The 26,520-nt window shown below is 45.1% G+C and overlaps 2 protein-coding genes across 3 annotated transcripts; both read left to right on the top strand.

Annotated features, from left to right (window-relative positions):
• Positions 1-52: 52 nt before the first annotated feature.
• On the top strand, positions 53-20,949 carry col4a3 (collagen, type IV, alpha 3). The gene is made up of 52 exons (XM_053423013.1): positions 53-202; positions 3,054-3,110; positions 3,370-3,459; positions 3,678-3,722; positions 4,115-4,159; positions 4,457-4,519; positions 5,205-5,258; positions 5,392-5,418; positions 5,604-5,678; positions 5,775-5,837; positions 5,928-5,963; positions 6,039-6,086; positions 6,835-6,909; positions 6,990-7,034; positions 7,112-7,174; positions 7,268-7,312; positions 7,389-7,442; positions 7,548-7,589; positions 7,782-7,863; positions 8,066-8,101; positions 8,288-8,452; positions 8,535-8,627; positions 8,782-8,877; positions 10,023-10,093; positions 10,184-10,372; positions 10,486-10,654; positions 10,777-10,878; positions 11,095-11,190; positions 11,273-11,367; positions 11,703-11,853; positions 12,018-12,131; positions 12,231-12,398; positions 12,956-13,045; positions 13,127-13,261; positions 13,663-13,761; positions 13,861-13,950; positions 14,037-14,176; positions 14,444-14,570; positions 15,140-15,220; positions 15,332-15,433; positions 15,554-15,601; positions 15,690-15,875; positions 16,049-16,179; positions 16,535-16,607; positions 16,737-16,808; positions 16,924-17,049; positions 17,154-17,252; positions 17,503-17,715; positions 18,139-18,316; positions 18,420-18,534; positions 18,630-18,802; positions 20,019-20,949. The coding sequence occupies exons 1-52, from the start codon at positions 83-85 to the stop codon at positions 20,098-20,100; spliced, it is 5,034 nt and encodes a 1,677-aa protein (XP_053278988.1). The 5' UTR covers positions 53-82; the 3' UTR covers positions 20,101-20,949.
• Positions 20,950-24,086: 3,137 nt separating this feature from the next.
• sst1.2 (somatostatin 1, tandem duplicate 2) lies at positions 24,087-26,033 on the top strand. 2 transcript variants are annotated; one of them, XM_053423355.1, is made up of 4 exons: positions 24,087-24,148; positions 24,224-24,399; positions 25,589-25,826; positions 25,909-26,006. In XM_053423355.1, exons 2-3 carry the CDS (start codon positions 24,226-24,228, stop codon positions 25,793-25,795), a joined length of 381 nt encoding a protein of 126 aa, XP_053279330.1. In that variant the 5' UTR covers positions 24,087-24,148; positions 24,224-24,225; the 3' UTR covers positions 25,796-25,826; positions 25,909-26,006. The 2 variants fall into 2 exon arrangements, with proteins under 2 accessions (XP_053279330.1, XP_053279329.1); XM_053423354.1 differs by having other exon boundaries at positions 25,589-26,033.
• The last annotated feature ends 487 nt before the right edge of the window (positions 26,034-26,520 follow it).

Here is a 26,520-nt window from a genome sequence, read left to right as displayed (position 1 = left end):
AGTGGATGTTGCGGGATGCTGCACAGACCCCCCCCTGAGGAGCGCAGTCCATCCCGAGCCGAGCGACCGTGGACCCGGTGCGATGAGGCCGGGACTGTGCAGCTGTGTGTCCGGAGGTATGGAGCCTCCAGGCGGCCTGAGGCGGAGCGTCGTCCTGCTGCTGGTTCTGCTTCTCTGCTGCTGCGGTGCTCCTGAACACAGGGTGAGACACACACACACACACACGCACACACACACACCTGCAAAGTGTTTAGACTTTAAATTAAGTGTCTGTTGGGCTCTTACTGAAAATCTGAAGGTGATTTTATTTTGAAATGATTAATTTTGATTCATGATTCAGTGTGTGTGTGTGTGTGTGTGTGTGTGTGTGTGTATTTGTGTTTGTGTGTGTTGTCATGGTACCAGACAGATGTGTGTGAACTTTGTGTTTGTTCAGTTTAATTTTTAACAGAAAAGTTTCACAAACTGTAGAAAGTTTTGAACAGAGTTTTTTGAGAGCAGCGATTTCTTTTTAAGTGTTAGCTGAGTGCTAGTCGAGTCATGTGACTGATAAGAACCAATCAGGAAGTCTCACTTTCTGTTCAGACTAAAACACAACCCAAGAGTTTTCACCCTAAAATGAGACCAGTTTACACAAGTCTCTGATTTAGAGGCTGGAAACTAACCATAGCTTCAACCAATATAACCAGTAACTAAGATTTTGAATTATTGGAAACTTGACAGAGTTTGATCCAGAACATGAACGTGAACAGAAAAAGATCTGTTCACGTTCTTGTTCTTGTCTCTGTTTGAAATATGACATCATTACCTGATCGAAGTGTCAAAGACGACTCGTCTCCACTTCCTCCAGAAATGAAGCTGAAATATCCCAGATACAAACTCTGCCATCTTGTGGTGAGGATCCAATTAACTCCTGGAGTTGGGCAGTGGTATCGAGATTCCGCCCACAAACGTTCCCAACAAATCAGGAGTCAGTGTCAGCTGTCAATCATCACGTCTCAGCCTGTTTTTAAAGCATCAAATAACTGATTCAAACCAAACTGATCAGAAACAAACATCAGTGAGAGAACGATGTGAAACGAAACATCTTTACAAACATTTATTAACATTTACTTTGATTATTTAGTTTGGTTCATGTGCCATCTGCTAACATGGAGGAGGAGGGTTTATGATCTGTACTGCATTCAGACACCAGGGGGTGATAGAGAAGACACTATGGCATTACTTTTGTAAAGTTGTTACAGAAGTAGAAGAATTTAGAGCAGTGAGACTCATTGTGTGTCGGTGTGTCGTGTGTGTTAAGTTTGTTAACATCGCTTGTTTGTTATCTCCTGTCTCTTCTGCTTCTAGTCACAACATGAGAACCCCCCCTCCCCCCCTCCCCCCCCCCCACACACACGCTTGAAAATAATGTAGGAAGAATGTCAGACAGGAAATAAAACCTGTCTGTCTACAGACTGAGGGGGAGGAGTACTCAGTTACAGCTACTCAGTAACAGTTACTGAGTTACAGTTACTCAGTTAGTTACTGAGTTACAGTTACTCAGTTAGTTACTCAGCAGCTTGTTGTTGTGCAGTAAATAAAGTGAGATCAAAGATTCTGAGTCTCAGTGATGAAAACGTTTTTCTGTGTGAAAACTGCTGCTGTCGGGTGAAGAGCCGTCCTTTCATCTGTCCTTTCATCTGTCCTTTCATCTGTTGATTTAGTTCATCTGAGCTCAGCTTTTGTCCTGAGCTGCTGTTATTACTGTGACACACACACACAGACACACAAACACACATAGAAACACACACACACATAGAAACACACACACACAGACACGCACACACAGACACGCACACACACACACTCAGACATAGACACACACACACACATCGAGACACACAAAGACACGCACACACACACAGACACACACACACACACACACACACACACACACACACTCACATTTAGACTCACAAACACAAACACACACACACATAGAAACACGCACACAGACACAAACACAGACAAACACACACACACACACACAAACGCACACACCCATACATATACATACACACATATACACACACAAACATAGACACGCACACACACACAGACACACAGACACACAGACAGGCACACACACACAGACACACACACACACAAACTCACACACACATGTAGAAACACAGACACACACACACACACACACACACACACATAAATAAACACACTCACACACATCTCTTACATTATCTCATGACATGCTGATGTCATACTGTGATGTCATACTGTGATGTCATAAAGAAACAGTTTAAGTTTATTCTTCGTGATGTTAAAACCTGAACTTGCAGAAAAGTGTCACATTTGAAGATACACAAGCTGGAGTCTAAAACTGAACACAAACCTCAGACTTGAATTTAACTTTGACTCTGCTACAAAACTCAAAGCAAAAAAGAAACAATATACACAATAATTATAGTAATACTTGAAAATATCTATCATTAGATATGTAATAATACATTTCCACCCTGAGATTCAGACTCACAGTAAAGTGAACTTTTACCGTGATGCATCGCTCCAGGACGTGTTCAGGCGTCTCCCGCCATCATGGCGTCCCCCGTGTTGGATGTGAGACAGGAATGGAGATAAGACGTCAGCAGCCCTTCGTGTTCCTGTCTGTCTGCCTGGTTATCACAGTTACAGCTGCAGGACACAATTACATGTTTGGGTTAAATCCTCAGAAACATGTCGCACAGATAAAAACATGTTCAACAACAACAATGCAGCTGTTGTTTGACATCAGGCTGGACCGAGCAGACTCCTGCAGCAGCGCCACCAACAGGTGGTTTGAATTCACACACTCTGTGTCTGATATTATTAACACCAACACAGGGACGATGGTGACGTGCAGGGGCCCCTGAACTGTGGGGGCCTCAGAGAACAGCTGATCATGTTCAATTTTTTTACTCTTAATTAATCTCTTGAGTCATTTCTGTTGTGTGACTCTAGTGTGTGTATCTGTGTGTGAGGGGGGGGATAAAATCTGTGTTTCCTTGTCTCTCCAGGTGTGTCACTGCAGTGGGAAGTCGTTGTGTCACTGTGATGGGGTCAAAGGTCAAAAGGTGAGAGTGAAGGCCTCAGGTTGGTGGTGAAGTGGTCTGAAGGGACTCAGGTGTGAGACCACCCTGGTGTGAACCCTGTGAAGTTCAGCAGGAGAAGAAGAAGAAGAAGAAAGGCCGGTTCCTCTCCGCTGAGCGTGAAACGTCTTTATGTTCGCTCAGGGACCACAGCCAGGGTCACACACCTGAACTCACCTGGGCTCACCTGACTATACTGCCTCTCTGTGGACGGCAGGTGAACTGACACAGGATCTGTTTACAGGGAGAACCTGGTAACCTTGGAGAACTTGGACTTCCTGGATTGATTGGTTACCCTGGAAACGAGGGTCACCAGGGGTCACCAGGAGAGAAGGTAACAACCAATCATTGTCATTATTTTGTTATTAATTTGTCTTTGTTTTTGTCATCGTTATTATCTCAATAGTTTTTTCAGACTGTGGATTTCTTCAGGGTTCTCTGTTTGGTCCTCATTAGTTTTAGAAAACCTTTTACAAAGTCATATGCAATCATTATACTATAATGATATATCCTGCTGAATATACAGTATTATAATGTTTTATTTGTCCTCAGGGTGAACATGGAGCAGCAGGAAGTCCAGGACTCAAAGGCTCAAGGGTAGGACTGATGACGATCAGGGATTCAAGATGAAACTGATTTCATACATATAGAGAGAGAGAGAGAGAGAGAGAGAACGAGAGAGATAGAGAGAGAGAGAGAGAGAACGAGAGAGAACAAGACAACGAGAGAGAGAGATAGAGAGAGAGAGAGAGAGAGAGAGAGAGAACGAGAGAGAGAGAGATAGAGAGAGAGAACGAGAGAGAGAGAGAGAGAACAAGACAACGAGAGAGAGAGAGAGAGAGAGAGAGAGAGAGAGAGAACGAGAGAGAGAGAAAGAGAGAGAACAAGAGAGAGAGAGAGGGAGAGAGAGAGAGAGAGAGAAAACAAGAGAGAGAGAGAGAGAGAGATCCTGAATCAGTCAGTCACCATATGTCTCCCTGTGTCTTCAGGGTCTTTCAGGGAGACCAGGTTTTCCAGGACCTCCAGGACTTCCGGTAAAAGACACTCTACAACGCTCACAACACATTGGCAGTAACAGGGAATCTAACATTGAGATGATTTAAAGACATCGAGTATTTAAAATCTGTGGTGATCAAGTGTTAAATTATCTCTACATACTCCATTCTCCCAAACTTTATATGTTTAACAGCTCTTTTTTATTGAATATTATTGTAACAGAATTGGAAAAAGAGAGGAAAAAATGTAATAATCTGAAATATTGTCTCAATAAAATAAAATAAAGTTACAGTTAAAAAGCTTTGGTCATTTAGTTACTTATCATTGTTTTGCAGGGGCTTCCTGGACATGACGGACCAATTGGCCAACCAGGTTTCCCAGGATGCAATGGGACAAAGGTAGAGAATGTTACCTGCTCACTGGGTCATCGTATTTTACTGAATGTAGTTTGAGCCCTACTGGGCAAAGGTATTTATTCTGCCTTTCTAAAAATACCTTTATTGAAATAATATGTTCACAGCATATCTGGCACCAGGTAACATCTCAGTATTAAAAAGCTTTTTTAATCTCTTTAATCTACAGTTATAATCTTTACTATAATGGGGGGGGTTCGGTAAGATACACTTGTGTATCATCTGTATCAAAAAAGATCATGTGTTACCTCTGCTACTGAAGTAAATTGCGGACAGAACAGAACCCAGTAACATTATGATTAAAGTTTTCATTAATCATTATTCATTATTCTTACCTGATTATCAAAGTGATGGATCGCGTTCTGATGCTGGTTCCGTTTGGATCTTGGTGCAGATTTCTCTTCTTAACCTTTTACTGACTCTGTAGAAAAGTCACGTGCAGATGAATTTATCATGGAACAAATCTGAGGCGACTCAGTGACATGGATTCACTAAAACAGAGTCGGACAAACAAATGCCAAGTGGGATATTTACAGGGAACGCAGAAACAACATTAGACTCACTGGCAAAATAATGATCTACCCTCCATCAGCTAAAAATTCAAACCTGTGTTATTTATGATAAGTGTGTTGTATTGACTGATTGACAGATATATTGATTGATGTTCCAGGGGGATGTTGGGTACAGAGGAGCCCCTGGAGTTCGAGGACCTGTTGGCTTTCAAGTAAGTCTTACTCTCTGATTAGATACTGGAAGAATCCCTGTTTATATGTCAGTCATTGAGTCAAAACAAGATGAAGCTCAATTTTGCTAATTTGCTCTGAGAAGCTAAAGCTAACTGCGTAAATGTGTTGCAGGGTCAAACAGGACTGCGAGGCACAAAGGTGAGAGAACCCACCTGAGTCCTGTAGCTCCACTTCCTGTGTTAATGAGACATATCTGAAAACATCTTAAGGTTTAATTTGTGTCATCAAACAACGTTACGCCTTCTGTGTTTAATCCTTCATTGTGTTGGAGGTGATAAAGGGACGAGATGTTGCTGATGGTCTCTGTTTTGTTCTGGTCTCAGGGCGACTCGTTCGTCTTCCCCGTCCCTCGGGACATTAAGGGACCAACAGGTCCACCAGGACCAGAGGGAGAAAAGGTCAGCCACTGACTGACGTTTTCTTTTCCAGACGAACAGTTGTTAAACACGTTTAAACCTTAAAACCTTGTCTCTGATTGGCTGTGTGTGTTTTAGGGGCTGAGGGGAGATCTTGGTCAACTCGGACTCGCAGGACCACCAGGACCCGCTGGACGCCCTGTACGCTTCAAATCTGAGACTGTCAAACTCTATTCTAAGCATCAGAAATTCCCCATAATGACATAAGCTGTTACTTTTTCTTATTTTTAGGGAAGTCCCGGGTTTCCTGGGTTACAGGGAGAAAAGGTCAGTGTGCCCAGAGGCTGAACCGATCTGAGATCAGTTTTGTTATATCTTGACGACGCTGTGTTTGTGTTTCAGGGTCAGGAGGGTCCCAGTCCAGTGATTCCAGGTCCCAGAGGACGAAAGGTGAGTACACCTCCACATCATTGACTGTGAATTAAAATGGACGACATGACAGCTCCCTAAAGTGAAGCCAAACCCTCTGGATGCCCCCTGTTCCTGGCAGCAGTAAGGCTCATCCATAATAACTTTCTTAATTCGTTTATTGGCGGGTGGTAACCGACGTCAAGGAGCATTACTATCATGCACTGTTTAATAAGCAAAACTTGATTTATGTAGGATTTTGCAAAACAACCATTAGGAAGTGGCTCAAAAAGAGGACGAATAAAAACAATACAACAAAACATCCAAGGCAACAACAAGCACCCGTTACCACCCGACAATTAACCTCACAAAGAAAAGATATAACACAGCATCATATCACCTCCTCCTCCACGTTAGCAGATGGGACATGGACCAAACTTTAAAGTCAGAGTAGTCATTAACTAATTGTTTAAGAGAAGAAGAAGAAGAAGAAGAAGAAGAAGAAGAAGAAGAAGAAGAAGAAGAAGAAGAAGAAGAAGAAATGTATTTCAAAGATGGTTTCTGTCTCGTCAGGTCGCTTTGTTCAAGTGTTTCTGATCAGTTTGGTTTGAATCAGTTATTTGATGAAATAAAAACAGGCTGAGACGTCCTGATTGACAGATGAGACAGACTCCTGATTGGTGGAGCTGAGATAGTGGAAGGAAGAGGAAACGCGTATTTAAAGTCTATTTCCTTTCCCCAGATTTCAACACAATCATCATAAGCATCATCTGCTGTGTTTGGTTTTCAGGGTGATCCTGGACCTTCTGGGATTCCTGGACAGAAGGGAATCAAACTGTACGCTGAGGGACCCAAAGAGCTGAAGGTCTGTCTTCATATGTGTGTCTCTGTGTCCACATGTCTGTCTTTCTCTCCCGCTGATATCTGTCTGTATTTATATTTCAGGGAGAACCAGGTGAAGTTGGTGAGAAAGGCTGTCGCGGACCTAATGTGAGTCGACTCTGAACGAGATGTGACACAGTCTCCAGATAGCCTGACTGACGTGTGCGTTTCCTTTCGTCTTTCAGGGTGTACCTGGGAAAGAAGGGGTGAAGGGAGATAAGGGTGATCAAGGTGACCTTGGCTCACTGGTGAGAGAAACATTAATCTATGATTTATTTCTTCTGCCCACAGTAAAGTTGTCACTGAGCAGGTGGTAAACCGTGTTGCTGTTTGTGTTTCAGGGTAAACCGGGAAAAGATGGACTCGTCGGAGAACTCGGTGATCCGGTAATTAATGCTACGCTAATGCTAGTTTAGAATTCCAGACTGTGCAGAGACTGACTTCAACTGTTTGTGTCTGCAGGGAGACCCAGGGGACCGTGGGTACCTCGGTCCTCCAGGTATTGAAGGAGCCGAGGTGAGAACCATATGAAGGAACACGTATCAGATTTCAACCTGGACTTCATTCAGGAAAACGTTGCTGTGTCACCTCAAACTGTCCTTTCTACTTTGGTATTTTTAGGGGGAGACAGGTGATCGTGGACTTCCAGGTTTTCCAGGAGAGGTGAGTTTGGGGAAACTTACTTTTATTGTTTTATTCTGCTTTAACAGAAGAAAATTGACTTTCGTGGTCATGAAGCTGCAAATTTAATCTCACCAGTGACAACAGGACGTCCGGTTCATTTCCAGCAGCCACATCTTTTAGCAGCAGCAGAGTGTTCGTCCTCAGATTAAACGTCTTTTTGTGTGTGATCAGATTGTTTGGAATCACATATTCCTGAAGGGTCAGCCTGGTGTCCCAGGACCCCGAGGACCCCCTGGAGCCCCTGGAGAAAGAGGTATCACACAGTCAATTATGAAGAGTTAAAACGGTTTATATCATTTTAAATCACGTTTGAATTTTATACCAGTGTAATTGACAGCTAGTGCTGTTATATGGATGTCAGGCTCTCCACCCAAAACAGGATGGCGCTGGACAGTGATTAATTCTTTCTTCAGCCTCCTCTTCCTCATCATCTTCTTCCTCTTCTCTTGTTTTAGGAATCCTTGGCTTCCCTGGACTGGAGGGAGAGTCAGGTACACACCACATCCCTCTCTCTCTCTCTCTCACTTACTGTTACTGGTCATATAAATATTATTAATCATCCGAATTCATCATAGTTACATTATTAGTAATTAAATGCAAACATAAATTAAGGATGAGAACATCTTTAGTATTATAAGTATAATATTACTTTAAATGAAATCACTTCTTCTTTTAAGGTGTGGCTCCTACTGGGCCTCTGGGCCCCCAGGGGACACCTGGTTTCACTGGACAAAAAGGAGAAACAGGAGAGCCCGGACCCCTCATCATTGGACCCCCAGGAGAGACTGGAGTCCCAGGAGTTCCAGGAGCTGAAGGAGAACCAGGAGAACCAGGAGAACCAGGTGATAACAACTTGTTTTACAAAACGATTCATGACGAAAGATTCAGACGAATAGAATCTGAAGGTTCTCCTCTGTCTCTCAGATGTCCTGCCAGGAGACGTCGGTCCTCCGGGAGCTAGAGGTGTGAAAGGCCTGATGGGACTTCCTGGGACCAGAGGGGAGGAGGGACAGATGGGTGAGACTTCACGTTAAGAGGACATCACATGACATGATGTCATGTGATAACGTTTGATATGTAGTCATCCACTGACATCACAGTTCAAATTTCAGATTTTTGATGGAAGCTTTGTATGGTTGATTGTTTGAGTGACTGATTAATTGATTGACAGGTGACAAGGGGGAGACATGCTTCGTCTGTCCTGTTGTTAACGGATCCCCTGGACCCCCGGGTAGACCTGGAGAGCCAGGTGAAGCCGGGGTGACAGGTAAGAACGTGTCAGATTATCTGAACGCTAGATAATGTGATCCACGCAATGACCTTTGACCTCATGTTTAAATAAAATTGTAAAATATACATTATGTCTAGTCGCATATTCTACCATTACTGTCAATAAGTCATTGCTGCTCAGTTTCTCTATCAGATAATTTCTTATATAAATACCTTAAAGACCTTGTAAAGCTACAGATCAATATGCTATCAACCACCCAAGCAAATGTGATTGCTTAAAAAATGGGCAGGTTTATAAAAATAGGTTTAAAAATCACGAGACAGTATTCTCCCTGACTGTGCTGCCTTCAGGTGCTGGTGAAAAACCAAAGTACCACAAGTACAACCAAGCTGAAGAATCCCTGCATGTGCAATCTGCTCATTTACTAAAGTTCAATGGGCAGTCACCTGAATCCTTGAAAATAATCATAAGTGTTGTGTTTAATTGCAGCGTCATCTGTTCGAGTCTCCTTTTGTCCTGACGTACATGAACTTATCACCTGTATGTGTGCTTCTGTGCAGGCGCCAGCAGGTGGCGCTAGCGCCGCAGCTAGTCACTTTTGATCAGTGGAGAACAGCTTGGTTTTCATTGAGACTTCTTTTTCTCCTTCTCTGCTTGGTCCACCCTTCAAAAATGTTCTTCTTCTTCATACGGTCCATCGTCAAGGAAACTATTGTTTAGCTTTGAATAGTTTGAGGGGACTATGCTCATAAGGGCCGATCAAATGTATGATGACGTTGTGCAGTCCCCTTCTCACACTCACACAGACTCACAACGGTCAAACGTCACGATTCAATTCAACAAAATTCCCTTCTATTCACATGTTATCAATAATCACTACTGACATGAACAGCCTGTTAACAGACATGTGACCGTACTTCACACGGTTTTAAAACACTGACACTCTTCTCCATGAAGTTACAATCTGGTTCCTCTCATGTAGTGAATCCTGTTGTTGTGTTGTTGTGTTTAGTTCCATCAGCATCTGTGGGACTTTTGTCCTCGAGAGGATCCTCACATGGAGCTTTGTTCACTGATCACAACGTTTCTCTGTAGTTTGACTCTTGTTGAGGATGTTGTGATTTGTAAGTATCAGTTTATAAAATATAAAAGTCACCTGTCTGATGTCGTAATGTTTCCAGGTGTGAATGGTTCTCCGGGACCTGAAGGTGACAAAGGTGTCACAGGAGTTCGAGGACCACCTGGTCCACAGGTGAGTCCAGCACTAAATATAATATAATATAATTTGATACAGAGTTAGCTTAGCAGCAGCTAGCATGATGACTCTTACTTCTGCCCCCAGGGCCCCTTTGGTTTTCCCGGCTACCCGGGGACCCCAGGACCTGTTGGTGAGCCAGGGATCATGCACAGGGTGGGGAAGAAGGGGGAAGAAGGGGCCAATGGGGTGTCAGGACAGTCAGGTCTTGTGGGGACAGACGGAGCTGCGGGAGTCCCTGGACCGAAAGGTGTTGTGGGACAGAAAGGAAACCCTGTGAGTATCAGTTCGGGTCAGATGAGAGGGGGGTCGGGGGTGGTCAAACCGAGTCAGTCACATGCCACCAGGTCGAAGACAGAAATCTGTGTTTCCATGTGTCCGCCCTCCAGGGGCCTCTGGGACAGAAAGGTGACAGGGGCCCACTCGGGGAGAGCGGTCCCAGAGGACTTATAGGACAGAGAGGACCTCCAGGACCTCCTGGTATCGGCATTCCAGGACCTCCAGGACCTAAAGGCAACGTGGGAGTCTTGGGACGGCGAGGGATTCCTGGAAAACAAGGTGAGTCTGTCCAGGTGAGAGAGTCCTGGTGAGAGAGTCCTCTTGAGTGTCCAGGACAGGTGTTGGCTCAGACCCTGAACTAAGACTCTCTCTCTGTCCGTCCGACTGTCCGTCTGTTTCAGGTGAAAAAGGTTCTCCAAGTGAAATCAAGACCTCTCCAGGTGATCCAGGACAGAAAGGAGAGAAAGGTTTATCAGGAAATCCAGGACCTGAAGGTGAGACAGGTTCACCTGTTGGATCAGGTTTTAAACTCAAAACTAAACATCTGTAAAAACCTACTTATATAAGTCACTGGTCGCACTAACCATGTAAACGATCAGGGCCCCAGAGCCGGGCCCCAGCTCTTTATTGGAAATATGCAAACGTCAAACTGCATCATTCATTTGTTCACGTTCATCTGCTGATTCACTTGTGTCTCCTGCTGCTCACAGGTGAGACAGGACCTCCAGGTGATCCTGGATTTGCTGGTCCAAAGGGAGAAGAAGGAGACAGTGGGTTTTCTGTGCAGGGGCCCCCAGGGTTCCCAGGGGTGAAAGGTCAGTGTAGGAACTGTACTGAAGAAACCAGTCGGCTGATGATAAATAGCAATAATGCATATTTAATTTTGTCTGACCGCAGGAGTGAAGGGCCCTTCAGGTGATCCAGGTTTATCGAGTTTTGGAATCAAGGGACGTGCTGGGCCATCTGGTCCACCGGGGATGCCGGGGCCAAAGGTAGTGTTGACCAAACCTAAACAATGTCGGAGGTTTCGGATTGATGTCAATAACGTCTGAGCCGAGACTCAGAATAACAACGTGCAAGATAGCAGCGTTTGTATCAGAGATATTTTACATCATTTCTAAGAGGAAGTGGTGATGAGGCTTCAGACTTGATTTACTGTCTCCGACCAAAATATGTACATTGCCATTGAAAAGATTGTGTCCCTTGTCCTCGATGTGTAAGTGGACTGAAGAAGAAGAGTACCGTCCCACGTCCTCTGTCAGACCTGTGTCTCTGTTAGTTGTAAACAGAGGGGATGTCCGGTCACTGTCTGTTTCTGTGGTCACAGGGGGACAAAGCTACTGGTTTCCCAGGACAGCAGGGTCAGTTGGGGCCTCAGGGAGATGATGGCTCTGTGGGCTCCCAAGGAGAACCCGGACCCCAAGGAATCAATGGAGTTCCAGGACCTCCAGGACAAGATGCCCCACCAGGGCCCAATGGTAGCTCAATTTATGTTATGATGATCAATAAAATAAATTCTATGAGTACTGACATCTCTCTTAGGCTCAGGTTTTCATGTAGAGACAATATCACCTTCACCTGTGTCAAGTTTTTCTTCTTTAATGAACTGAACTGAAGTGAACTTAAGTGGAGTCTCTCTCAGGTCGTTGTGGTCTGGATGGTGAACCTGGTCCCTTTGGCTTTGTTGGACCCTGTAAAGAAGGGGCTCCTGGACCTGATGGAGAGGAAGGACAGATGGGTGTCATCGGATTCACAGGTGGTTCACTCAGGAACCTAACCCTAACCCGACGTTTCTTTGTAGAATTTAGTGAAACCAGAACCTGTCTCTCAGTCTAACAGATATTCTGCTTTCCAGGGGCCAGAGGCACAAAAGGGTTAGAGGGTGACCCTGGGCTGCCCGGCGTGGGATCCCTGGGGCCTCGGGGGGCAAACGGGGCTCCAGGGTTCGATGGACCTCAAGGGCCAATAGGCGGTATCGGACTGGAAGGCCTGACAGGGACCAATGGGGAGCCAGGAAGCCCAGGTGAGGTTCAACTCAATAAAAGACTCCATTGGTTTCACCCAACATGTGAATAAACTCACTCACTGTTGAAATCACACTCTTGATCTTGTTCTGACAGAGACACTGAAAATGCAATAATATTTCCCCAAAACCTGATTCTGTCTGACCATTTTTTAATAACATTTGAATTTACTATGATTAACTACACTGATCCTGGACAGACATTCTATTATAGTCTGTGTTTATTTGATAAAAGTGTGAACAAATTAAAGTCAGAGCTGATGCTGCACAAGTGCTGCTGGTCTCTGTCTCCTCCCTCTCCCTACTACCTCTTTTTCTTCTCTCCCTTCTTGTCCATCCATCACTCCCCCCCCCCCCCCCCCCCCTCCTCCACAGTCACAAAGTGCTGCTTATTGTGGGAACTGCTGGTTTCTCTATTATAAACGGTTTTATGATTTGGCCCTATGCTGATTCTTAATGAACAGGGAAAACAGAATGAACGAGTGGTTCTGTTGAAACAGGTGAAACAACGATCTGTACGTATGGGATCAACAACCTGCAATATATGTGTGTTATAGGTATCAGAGGGGACATGGGTCCTCCAGGACCTCTTGGGCATCTAGGGGATGATGGGAAACCAGGAGAGACGGGGCAACCAGGACCACAAGGTTTCATCACTCAATCAATCAATCAATCAATCGGTGAATAAGTCAGTTGTGTCTCACTTTAACTTTCTCTCTGTGTCTCAGGTCAGATGGGAGTCGACGGGGGCAGGGGTTCTCAGGGGCCTCCAGGGCCTCAGGGGGACAGAGGGGAGACCGGACCTAAAGGACTCCAGACCTCTGTTGAGACACATGGAGACCCGGGAGACGCTGGAGAACCAGGTTCTGTTTTCTTTGTGAATTTAATAAATCACTTCAGTCGCTGTTAAACGAACATCCGCAGAAATCCTTTGTTTAGTGGATTTATATGAGTTTATATAACTTTAATTGAATTTAGTTTGTTACGTATAAAAGGCTTCGGCTAGCAGTGAATTACCTTAGCTTAGCATGAAGACCGGGAACAGGGGAAACAGTTAGCCTGGCTAGCTGTCATATCAATGCCTGTTTATAAAGAGCATCAGGGACTATATCGCTGATGCTCTTGATTGATTGATTGATATATATATATATCGATATATTCTATATACATTGGACATGTAATCTGGTCACTGTGCAGTGTCATCAGCGGTTCAGTCTCACATCCTGTGTGTGACCTGTCTGTCGGCTTCCTGTCTCACCTACAGGGCCCACAGGTGTCACTGGTAGTAAAGGAGAGAGGGGCCTCCCTGGACCTCAAGGTCGGGACGCCAGAAGCGGTGCACCTGGAGAGGTCGGACCAGAAGGTGCAGTGTTTGGATCATTGTTAAGTGAATAAAGAACCTATGTTGTTTATGATTTAGTCTTAAACTGAAACAAACTAAATTATTGTCTCTGTGTGTCAGGCCCTCCTGGCAACCCTGGCAGAGATGGACAGACGGTTCCTCCTGGTCCCAGGGGTCTTCCTGGTAGCCCAGGGGAGATGGGGAGGCCAGGTAACCTTGTCATCCCCACCCACGACTCACTACATGTTAAAAAGGCAAACATCACAGGATGTGATCTTCTGATTCGCTTTGTGCAGGATGTCAAGGTGAGAAAGGTTCCACAGGCCCATGTGGAGAATCTGGCCCAGATGGACAACCAGGATCAGGAGGACCTAAAGGTTCTAAAGGAGAACCGAGTCCACCTGGACCTGGATCTAAAGGATGTCCTGGAGAGAAGGTATCACACTTACAGCAAGAGCTTTCTTCCTTTCCTTCAAGTCTGCCCAGGGTCCTGTTCCTGCTTCTTCTTGTTCTTTGACCTTTTCTATCTCTCAGGAACTCATGCGGTTTAAAGCCAAATGTAGTTTCTTAAATCAATAACTTTTAAATCAAGAGTTTTTTATTTCCATTATACATAAATACATATTTATGACCTGGATGTGTTTAGTTTAGTATTTGACTACAGATGTGATTCAGTGTCTCTCTGGCTCTGTGTCCCTCACAGGGGAATTCAGGGTGTCCAGGACTATTAGGAAAAAAGGGGAAACCAGGAGACTCTGGGAGCCTTGGTCTTCCAGGAGTATGTGGCCCCTGTGGCCCTAAAGGTGACTCTGGGCCCCCGGGATGCAGAGGTATGATTCTTTACCGTTTATATATTTATATGAAGATTAAACAGTCTGTGGTCCATCTGTGTTCTGTTGTATGAAAATAAAAAGGTTCAAATAAAGTGATTTTAGCATCAATTCAAAAGATGGACTTTTATTTAATTCATCCATCCATCCATCCAACCATCCAACCTAATCCCTCCTGGACGTGCCCAGAAAACCTCCAGTGGAAGTCGTCCAGGCGAGTCCCGACCAAATAACAAAACCATCTCAACTGTTTCCTTTCGATATGAAGGAGTAGAGCTCGACACTGAACTCTTCACTCACGAAACATGAAGAGTTGAAAACTGAAGATACTGGAATATTACTCACATGAATACATGACACCTTAACATCACAGTTTCCTTATTGTCCAGAAATAAATAATTAATCTTTGACTGGAAACACAACTAAATGAACATATATGCTAATCTGTCTGTCTGTCTGTCTGTCTGTCTGTCTGCCTGTCTGTCTGTCTGTCTGTCTGTCTGTCTGTCTGTCTGTCTATCTGTCTGTCTGCCTGTCTGTCTGTCTGTCTGTCTGTCTGTCTGTCACAGGTCCTCCTGGATCTCTTGGTGAGAAGGGTAATGATGGTTCTTCAGGAACAACTGGCCCACCAGGACCTAGCGGTCTTTCAGGTATAGAAACCAGTGATACACAGTTATTAATGCCATCAGGTGGCAGTAGTGCTCGTCCTTTGCATCTTGACGGAGTTGATGGAAACAGGCTGGTGTAACACCATTTTTTAGGTAACAAGGGGGCTCCTGGAGATCCTGGTCCGGCTGGTCCAAGAGGAAACCAGGGACAAGATGGGATACCTGGGCCTCCAGGAGAGAAAGGAGCAATGGGAGGTAGGAGGCCAGATTGGATTAAACTGGATCTGGTTTGAATAGTTAGAACATTTATATGCACAAAATAAGTCAACTGCCAAGAGTTGATGTGACAAGCCTTGACCAGTTTTCTTTCCCCAGCTCCTGGAACTGGACCCCGTGGCCATGAAGGAGGGAAAGGTCCACCTGGTGAGTCCTCACCTCTGATCATGAGTTTAGCTTCAATGGAGCTAAAGAAGAAGAAATATAACACACACCACATGCTCCATCTCCTCAGGCTCTTTTGGAGAGAAGGGTCCTCCAGGTCCATGTGGCCCTGCTGGTTCCAGTGGTCCTGGGGGAAATCCGGGTTGTCCTGGTCCCCCTGGACCCCCTGGTCTTCCCGGCTATCCTGGATTGGAAGGAATCTGCACTGCAGGACTAGGAGGAGAAGGCGGAGTCTCTGGAGCACAAGGCCCAAGGGGTAAATAGGCACATTGAGTCCTTTTAGTTGGTGCTCTAGAGCGTTTAATCCTGATTTTCCCTTTCGCAATTAAAGGTGCGTTTTGAATCACTTGTGACAGTTTGAGGGAGCTCTCGACGAATCCCTGCAGCGGTTTCTGAACATCATGTCTCTAATGGTCTCTGTATTTGTAGGTCCCCCCGGCTGTAAGGGTCCTCCTGGTCCTCCAGGTCCTGGTAATAAAGGAGAGATGGGAGCTAAGGGAGCAGCTGGTGGCCCAGGATCACCTGGTTACCCTGGCGACCCTGGGCCTAGAGGAAAGCCGGTCAGTTTGTCTCATCGATTGAGAAAATGAATTTAGCTTTCAGTTAATCTCAATCCCAAACAGAGAGTCGGTGCTGAACTGAGTCTTTGGATTAAAGAAGCAAATAAGAAATATTTAAACATAAATCATTCTAACTAAATTTGACCAGAAAGGTTCAGTTGATCTTTTTAATGACTAGTGTTAATATGAATGGGTTCATCTGTGATAAATACATTTTAAGATGCTTTCACAACTAGATTGTGACCTCTGTATGCATTCTGCTGTAGTTTTCCATCTTTTTAGGAATTCATGTTGGTTTTGAACTGAGTCGCCTCTTCTAGATGAAATCATCAGTCAGTATGTTTGTCGTTGACAGGGGGAAGACGGACCCCCGGGTCCACCTGGACACAAAGGCGGGACTGGAGAAACTGGTGTCACAGGACCTGTGGGTAAGAAGTCCAGTCAAGTGACCAGTGTTCATGTTGCTCAAGTTGTTCTGTGGGACTCTGAAGTGAAGCTTCCTGTTTGACTGTAACCACGTCTCACCGAGCTTCCCCTGGGCTCCCTGTGTGTGTCAGGTCTGAAGGGAGACGAGGGACCACCAGGTAACGCCGGGTCACAAGGACCCCCAGGACCAACTGGGAGGAGAGGTATACAGTTACATCACACAGCGAACTGTCCAATCACAGCAGTCAGACACTTTACGGCTACTCTGACAAAGACATTTACAGTGCACTGCTCACTACTGAATACTGCCCCCTGCAGGAACAAAGGGGAAGGATGCAACCAGGGAGGTGAACCTGGTTCCAGGAGACAAAGGCTTGACTGGAGATCAGGGCCGCCAAGGACAAAAAGGACCCCCAGGGGCTCGTGGGAGACATGGGATCCAAGGTGAGTGTGTTATTTGTTTGAGGGTTCAGGTCTGAGAGGAGCAGAGGCAGTTTTACATACAAACAGTGGGATTTGCGTTTTAAAGCTGTGTTCCGTGGCTGCAGGTGTGAAGGGGAGTGAAGGGCAAGCGGGTAACCAAGGACCGGGAGGTCATCCTGGACTGAAAGGGGATCAAGGAGGCAGAGGATTCCAGGGACTGAAAGGTACCAAATCTGATTTTCTGTCAGCCCACACCAGGTCCACATCCAAAGACAAGGTTCACATCATAAGATAAGGTTCAAGTTCAGACACCATGACCACATCCAGAGACAACATTAATGTCCAGAGACCAGGTCCACATCCAGAGATCAGGTTGTTGAACCATCTAGACTCTGATAACTTTGAGATGTGCTGTAGTTTGTTTTCCTCGATCTAAACCAGCAGTTGATTCCAGATCTGGCTCTATGACGACAGGTGTTGCAGGTCAACGAGGTCCGGTCGGTGCTAAAGGTATTCCAGGTCTGCAGGGTCCCTGTGGGGACATGACAGAGAAGGACGGCTTCCTGTTCACCAGACACAGCCAAAACCTCTTTGTCCCATCATGCCCTGCAGGGTCCAGTGAGGTGTACAGTGGCTACTCGCTGCTGTTCATCAACGGAAACAACCGAGCTCACGGACAAGACCTGGGTAACATGACTTGTTTTTACGTCAGGAGCTAGCATCGTTGTTACGTAGATCTGGCCTTATTCACCAAACGCTCTTAAAACGTTCCCTCTCTCTCTCTCTACCTCTCTCTCTACCTATCTCCCTCTCTCTCTCTCTCTCTCTCTCTCCCTCTCTCTTTCTCTCTCTCTCTCTCTGTCTCTCTCTCCCTCTCTCTCTCTCTCTCTCTCCCTCTCCCTCTCTCTCTCTCTCTCTCTCTCTCTCTCTCTCTCTCTCTCTCTCTCTCTCTCTCTCTCTCCCTCTCCCTCTTTCTCCCTCTTCCTCTCCCTCTCCCTCTTTCTCCCTCTTCCTCTCCCTCTCCCTCTTTCTCCCTCTCTCTCCCTCTCCCTCTTTCTCCCTCTCTCTCCCTCTCCCTCTCCCTCTCTCTCCCTCTCTCTCTCTCTGCAGGTACGTTAGGCAGTTGTCTCCCTCTCTTCACCACCATGCCCTTCTTGTTCTGTAACACCGACAGCACCTGTCGGTACGCCTCACGCAACGATTACTCCTATTGGCTCTCCACCAACGAAACACTGCCAGGCAGCGTCCCATTTATCTCTGGGCAACTTCTGGAGAGTTACATCAGCCGGTAAGACCCCCCCACACACACACACACACACACACACACACAAAGGTGTACTGTAGGTCTGTGTCATGTGTATCACGTGTACTGTGTGTTTCATGTGTCACAGGTGCACTGTATGTGAGGCCCGAGCTAACGTGATCGCCATCCACAGTCAGACCAGTTTGGTCCCAGACTGTCCCTCTGGGTGGGATCGTCTCTGGTTGGGATTCTCCTTCGTGATGGTGAGATTCAAATGTTTGACTGAGTCACAGGGTTCACCTCATTGCTAGCTGCTGCTCTGACCTTTGACCTTTCTGCTGTTGTTGTTGGTCTCCAGGAAACAGGTGTGGGGGCGGAGGGGTCAGGTCAGCCCCTGGCCTCACCTGGATCCTGTCTGGAGAACTTCAGGAAGATTCCCTTTATCGAGTGTCACGGCCGAGGAACCTGCAACTACTACACCGACTCCTACAGCTACTGGCTGGCTGCGCTCAACCCCAGAGACATGTTCAGGTACGATACGTGTTTATCACATGTTCAGGTACGATACGTGTTTATCACATGTTCAGGTACGATACGTGTTTATCACATGTTCAGGTACGATACGTGTTTATCACATGTTCAGGTACGATACGTGTTTATCACATGTTCAGATACGATACGTGTTTATCACATGTTCAGGTACGATACATGTTTATCACATGTTCAGGTACGATACGTGTTTATCACATGTTCAGGTACGATACGTGTTTATCACATGTTCAGGTACGATACGTGTTTATCACATGTTCAGGTACGATACGTGTTTATCACATGTTCAGATACGATACGTGTTTATCACATGTTCAGGTACGATACATGTTTATCACATGTTCAGGTACGATACGTGTTTATCACATGTTCAGGTACGATACGTGTTTATCACATGTTCAGGTACGATACGTGTTTATCACATGTTCAGGTACGATACGTGTTTATCACATGTTCAGGTACGATACGTGTTTATCACATGTTCAGGTACGATACGTGTTTATCACATGTTCAGGTACGATACGTGTTTATCACATGTTCAGGTACGATACGTGTTTATCACATGTTCAGGTACGATACGTGTTTATCACATGTTCAGGTACGATACGTGTTTATCACATGTTCAGGTACGATACGTGTTTATCACATGTTCAGGTACGATACGTGTTTATCACATGTTCAGGTACGATACGTGTTTATCACATGTTCAGGTACGATACGTGTTTATCACATGTTCAGGTACGATACGTGTTTATCACATGTTCAGATACGATACGTGTTCATCACATGTTCAGGTACGATACGTGTTTATCACATGTTCAGATACGATACGTGTTTATCACATGTTCAGGTACGATACGTGTTCATCACATGTTCAGGTACGATACGTGTTTATCACATGTTCAGGTACGATACGTGTTCATCACATGTTCAGGTACGATAGGTGTCCAATCACATGTTCAGGTACGATACGTGTTCATCACATGTTCAGGTACGATACGTGTTCATCACATGTTCAGGTACGATACGTGTTTATCACATGTTCAGGTACGATACGTGTCCAATCACATGTTCAGAAAGAAGTTCTGTTAAGCACCAGCAGGGGGCATTGCCGTCTGTTTAAACTTGGTAGAGATCATGTTTTGTGTAAACTCCCTCTCTCTCCTCTAACAACATGTGTGTGTCTCTCGCCCCACAGTAAACCGAAGCCTAAGACTGTTAAAGGAGAGTTTCCAGGAGGTTTGATTGGTCGCTGTCAAGTGTGTATGAAGAGGCTGTAAACACTGACATCCACACAACTGACATCCACACTACTGACATTAGCACATGAACCAACCATTAGTCATTAACTGCCCATATTGACGTACTAGCACTAGCTGTCAATCACCCTGTGGTATACCCCCCCCCCCCCCCCCCCCCCGGTGCTTTGTGGTGTGTTTGACTCTAAATGATCATAATTCACTAAATGAACATCAGCTGTTTGAAGAAGACTTGAAACTAGAGACTGAGACAGAAACTCCTGAATGTTCACTGATGTTATAAAGTGAGAAGAAGAGTCACTTTCTATAGAAACTACCAGAGGAGTCGCCCCCTGCTGGTCACGACACAGAACACAGGTACTGCTTATACTTCAGTAAATGCTTCTAATAAAACTGCTTTCGTTCTCTAATGATAGCTATAACCTCAAAGTACTACTATTACTACTGATAACATATCTGTTAGTACTCTTACTGTCTCACTTATCTACTAATAGATTCTGATTATGTTCGGCTCTTAACGACCTCTGGAGGTGCAGTGCCACCTTCTGCCAGAGGGGGACAGACATGAGACACAACAAGCGCAGACCAGCTGTGCTGCACTTTTTCTAACAGCCACCTGGTGACGCTCAATAAACTTGAAGTGACAAACAAACACCCAGAAAAACAAGTATAAGACATTTTTATACTTTCTGAACAGCAACAAAACAACAGAACAATGCATTCTGGGACTTGTTGTTTTCTGCCTCAGTCTGTGACCTTTGATAAAAACAATAATAATATTATGATGCGGCGTTTACAGGCTCTGATCACGTGTACATACCTGAGCTGCTGTTTGTGAATGTTATTCTTAAATAAAATGTGTTTGACAGACGTCGGATCAGTTTCTGTTCTTAATGTTTATAATGTGGCTGTGATCTGTCGAACAGGATACCTGTGTTATTAGATTCTTTACCTTCCAGCGGATTCATCAGGTTAAACATTGTTCATAATGCAACTGTAATCAGTCATATTTCAAAGCATTGTTGACATTTCAGTTTTAGTACCATGCCCTGGCCACCAGAGGGCAGACCTTCAGAGCATTGTCCACAGTTCCATCTGATGATTGACCATCTTTGTGGTTTTGAGATACTGAGATGAAACATCAGGAAAACATCAGTTCAATTATTTAACTCTCAGAAGAACGTATGTGGATGAGATGTTGTGTTTGTGTTCAGCTGTTCATGACATGTTCCTAGAAGAGAACCATCGTGACCGAGGTGGAACAGGTGCAGGTTCGATTCCTCCACACGGGTCAAACTGCCGCTGATGCTCCTGCTGTTATCGTGTGAAGTGAATGTTATCTGGTTTCTTTGTTGACAATACAAATGTTAATTTACCCTCACAATATATACATACATACATATAAATATATATATATATATATATATATATATATACATCTGTATTTTCTGCTCTTGTTAAAATAAAGTTTTTTCAGAAAGTTATTTACCGAATTTTTACTTGTTTGAAAAGATAATTATTGTGGACTAGAGTGGCTTCAGATCTTGATGCTGGATCCTGATCCTGATGGTGGATCCTGATCTTGATGCTGGATCCTGATCTTGATGCTGGATCCTGATCGTGGACTATGATCACATCAGGTCATTGACCTTCAGTTCTGCTACTAAGTGTTTATTCTAATGATCTCTGTGATGTCCTCTGTTCCACGGGACATCTGTTGACTAGTGTCCGTCCTGGGAGACGGGTCCTCACATGTGTCTCTGAGGTTTCTACCTTCTTCACCTGTTAAAGGTTTCAGTAGTTTGACTCTTGGTGAAGGACAGAGGACGTCTCACCTTGTTAAAGACGAGGAGACAAACTGGGACTGGGGATATGAGACTATACTAATATGATGTGATTGATTGATTGATAAGAAATATCAATATAAATCAAAAGTAAATGTGAAATTTGAATATAAAGTTTAATTACAGTAAAAAGTCAAATCAAAGTAAAATGTGAAGAGTGAATTTAAAGTTTAAGGATGAGTGTGTCATATAATTGCAAAGTGAATCTCTGACTTCACAGGGACAAAGAGTGATGTCATCACTTTCCCATCATGCCTCTGTGTGCGTGTTCATTCCAGCAGCTCCTTAGTGATGCTGCTCGTTGTTAATGGGTAACCATAGCAACTGGCTGTTGCTAATGTGTTTATGACCAGTCACCAGTCCCCCCCCCCCCCCCCCCGAGGACGCCTCAGGACAGACAGACGGACAGTTTAGATTTTTATTTTAAATCTTCTACAACAAACATGTTCTCACTCATGGTTCCACTTCCATCTTTATTCTCCGGACGAGAAGCAACACGTTGAACATCTGCTTCTGAGAATCAAACAAACAACAGGAAGCAGCAGAAAGTGACGACACAGCTGAGCTGCACTGAGGAGGGAAATATAGAAAGATGAAATGATGAGAGACCCAGTGAGAGATGATTAATATCATGAAAACATGTGAAGACAGGAAGAGGAAGTGACATCATCAGTTCAGGAGCCTGAACACGCTGAGTTTGTTTCTTCAGTTTGTCTCCAGTGAGATGATCAGCTGACTACGGTGGCCCTGAAAGCTCAACGAATGGCAACTTAAGAAAACACATGCAAGTCGACAAAACACCTGCAAAAAGAGAAAAGCGCTGCAAGAAGAGGCCACAACACAACGGAAGTGTTTCCAGGGGACAGCTAAAAGTGATGCACACTGCTGCCACAAAAACGTCCAATACACCATAGAAATTCGGTTCCACACAGGGTTCGGCCCCCCGCGGCTCTTCGGCCCCTCTGCAGTGACTGTACAGTACAATGTTGTGCATATGTTTAGCGAACACTGAACTTAACGAATCAGTTTTCATATTATTAACGTGAACGTAACGATGAACGTGAGTGAACGTCACGTACATTTTTTAAATCATCATCGTATCAGGCCCTCATGAAATACCAGGAGCGGGCGAGTGTGTGTGTGTGTGTGTGTGTGTGTGTGTGTGTGTGTGTGTGTGTGTGTGTACCCCATGGTACCCAAGCCCCCCAACCAATCACCATTAAGGATTCACTGACTCTGGGCTGGTCGTTATCTGAGTCAGTGACGGAATCGAACCTTTTCACTAAAGACGCCCGAACACCTGAGATCAGGCTAATCTGTACGAACACCAAACATGTCTTCTTCTCTTTCTTTCATTAATTTCCATCCATCCCTTATTTAAACAGTGAATCCCGAATGTGAGAGTCACTTTGTTCTCATTGTTGTTTTATCGTCTCGTGAAGCACATTGTAAATAACAGAACTTATAATATTTCATTACTCCGACAAACCCCATAGGATCGAGCACATGACTCCACCAGGCCCCTGATCCGTGTCCCTCAACCAGCAGCAGCCTCCTCATCGATACAATCCTCATTTTATTCTGAAGTTTCTGAATAAAACTTTTAATTTGTGGTAAAATTGCTCCTGAGATTATTTTTGAAATATATACAAACAAAATGTGCTGATAGCTGAAGTGTGTGCTGTTGAACGTCGTGTTCTGCTGACGGAGCTCAGGGAATCGAACGCTGCCGGCGTCGTCCTCGCTCCGTCTCTGCAGCAGAACACGTTTCTCCCTCTGAATTAATTTGTGTTTGTTCTCACTAAATGTTGAGTGGGCGACTCTGCGGCTGCCTGTTTGTTTAATGGAGATATCAGCGAGTGCTAATGAAGTCTGCTAATCCTCTGAGCGCTCCGGTGCTTCTCTCAGCTCCACATTCCCTCGTTGTGTTGGTGCTCAGCGTCGCCGGCGGCGGGAAGACGCTGCTGCTGATAGTTTTATTGTTTTATTGCTCAGACTCCATTTAAAGTCAATTAGGACTAATGGACGTTTGTTTAACATGAATGTCAGCGTTCCTTCATCACCCCGCAGCTCGCCACCTGTCAGTCAAACACACCAGGACATGTGACCTGCTGGAGGCGGAGCATCAGGCTTCAAAACAGCAGCGCTCAGAGGACTGGGACCAGAAACCATCCCAGAATCAGGACCAGGATCAGAACCTGCAGCAGACACCCGACCACCAGACAGTAAGAACTTTCCTCTCTCACTGACGTTTGACTCCGGTCCTCAGGTGTTTTCATCTCCTCCTCTGATGTCTGCAGGTATGCAGTGTCCACGTTGTCCCGCCTTCTTCATCCTCGTGGGGTTGGTTCTGTGCAATCCGGTTTTCTCTCAGCCTGACAGAGATCAGGACCAGTACCAGAACCAAGACCTGGACCTGGAGCTGCATCATCGCCGGCTGCTGCAAAAAGCTCGGAGTGCAGGACTCCTTACACAGGTGAGACACCCAACAGCCAATCAGAACGCATTGAAGCCTGAATTCAACAGGACAGGTCCCTTCATGTTGTCCAACGTTTATTTGATAGGGACAATTTAAGCTCCTGTTCATTTCAAGAGAAGACAGTTTCCCCCTGTTTCAAGTCGTTTTGCTAAGCTATGCTAACCAGCTGCTAGCTGCAGTGGGATCGCAGAGAGACAGAGGTCAAAGGTTAGAATATTCATTTAAGTTTTAGTACAAAAACAATAAAAGTTTAAACATGTTTCCCACAGAAAGCTTTTAAGTCAGAAGAGGAAAAGACCATTTACACTCGATATGAATCTTCTCTCTGACTAAATGTTTGTATAAAACCTAAATTTGTTATTTACGACGCTCAGTGATCATAGAGGGTGTTTCCTCCAGCCACAGGGGGCAGCACTGAGTCCATGAAAAGGTGAAAACCTGCACACTGGTTATATTTATGTTTCTTTACAACACAGTTAGGACGTGAGAACATTTGAACCCTGAGGAATCTCTTCATCTCCATATTGAGGATCATTTCAAATCCAACTCAAATGTGTTGATGATCTTCCATCAGTGAGAACCAGTGGTTCAGGTTCTGTTGGATGAACAGTAGAAGGTTTTACTCCTTGAACAGCAACACTGTGGTGGAGGTTTCAGGTCTTTTATTTTGGCGGAGAGCTGCAGCACTGTGACGCACGTGAACAGAGCCTCAGATGACGGTTAATGAACATGAATACATAATTAGAATTAGCAGACTGTGGTGCAGCAGCGAGGAGGAGTCACATTGTTGTTTGAGCCTGAATGAGCTCCACATGATTCTATGGACCTCCTGCGGAGAGAGGAGCTGCGGGGGGGGAACGGGAGGAGCATGTGACGTAAGATGAGCGACAGCTGTGCGAAGCTTCAACATCTGGTTTATTCACAGACGTTAAACTTCACTGTTTTGACCTGAGTCTGGTCTTTGTTCATGATTCAGATTCAGTCTCATCTCAACACACTGGAGCTTTCTCTCCGTCCTCATGGTCTTCATCTGTTTGTCATGTCGGAACCAGAAGCTGATGATGTCAGCATCAAAAACATTGTCCTCATCTGCTGAAGAAGATCATGTGATACGATCAGAAGCTCCAGAGAATCTTCCTCAGTCACACATGATGTAAATAGATGCTGTTTCTGCTCCGGTCCTCAGGAGTGGAGCAAGCGTGCGGTGGAGGACCTGCTGGCCCAGATGTCTCTGCCCGAGGCCGACGCCCAGAGGGATGCTGAGATGGTCTCCACGGCCACAGGAGGAAGGATGAACCAGGAGCGGTCCATCGAACCCCCGAACAACCTGCCCCCCCGCGAGCGCAAAGCTGGGTGCAAGAACTTCTACTGGAAAGGCTTCACTTCCTGTTAATGCCCCGCGCTTAGCTTTAGGCTCCGCCCAGGTACTTGACTGTCTGACTAAGCCCCGCCCTAGTAATTAACAGACAGTTTCTCACCTGTTGTTGTTATTGTTGTTGTTATTAGCTGAGATGACACGAAGCGACCAATCGCAGAGCCCCTGCCCTTCACCTCAGTGACTGGACGGACCAATCAGCAGCTGTGTGGCTGCACCTGAATCATTATCAATGTAATTATCAATTAAAGAAAAATCTGAGAAGTTTGTGGCTCCGCCTCCGTTTGTAAAACTTAAAGATTTGACTATTGATTATTGAGCTGTTATAGAATCAGATTCACATGACTCAACTGTGTGTGTCTGTGTCTGTCTGTTAGTGTGTGTGTGTGTGAGTGTGTGTGTGTGTGTGTGTGTGTTAGTGTGTGTGTTAGTGTGTGTGTGTGTGTGTTAGTGTGTGTGTATTAGTGTGTGTGTAAGTGTGTGTGTGTAAGTGTGTGTGTATTAGTGTGTGTGTGTAAGTGTGTTACTGTGTGTGTGTGTGTGTGTGTGTGTTAGTGTGTGTGTATTAGTGTGTGTGTGTAAGTGTGTTACTGTGTGTGTGTGTGTGTGTGTGTGTTTGTTAGTGTGTGTGCGTTAGTGTGTGTGTGTGTCTGTGTGTGAACAGCAGCAGGGTTCTGCGTTTGAGTCTCATTAACCCTTAATGGAGATGAAGAGAGAGAGCAAATATTGACGGACACATTAAA

This window comes from Pleuronectes platessa, chromosome 5 (genome assembly GCF_947347685.1).
Source record: "Pleuronectes platessa chromosome 5, fPlePla1.1, whole genome shotgun sequence".
Lineage (NCBI taxonomy): Eukaryota > Metazoa > Chordata > Actinopteri > Pleuronectiformes > Pleuronectidae > Pleuronectes > Pleuronectes platessa.
The sequence above is the reverse complement of the archived record's forward strand: the minus strand, read 5'-3'. Positions and strand labels throughout refer to the sequence as shown.

Excerpts from the sequence above, each read along its gene's own strand:
- col4a3 (XM_053423013.1), top strand. The coding sequence starts at position 83 with ATGAGGCCGGGACTGTGCAGCTGTGTGTCCGGAGGTATGGAGCCTCCA. Across the intron at positions 7,443-7,547 it reads CAGGTATTGAAGGAGCCGAG|GGGGAGACAGGTGATCGTGG; the intron begins GTGAGAACCATA and ends TGGTATTTTTAG. Across the intron at positions 13,762-13,860 it reads TGGAGAGGTCGGACCAGAAG|GCCCTCCTGGCAACCCTGGC; the intron begins GTGCAGTGTTTG and ends TCTGTGTGTCAG.
- sst1.2 (XM_053423354.1), top strand. The coding sequence starts at position 24,226 with ATGCAGTGTCCACGTTGTCCCGCCTTCTTCATCCTCGTGGGGTTGGTT. Across the intron at positions 24,400-25,588 it reads GTGCAGGACTCCTTACACAG|GAGTGGAGCAAGCGTGCGGT; the intron begins GTGAGACACCCA and ends TCCGGTCCTCAG.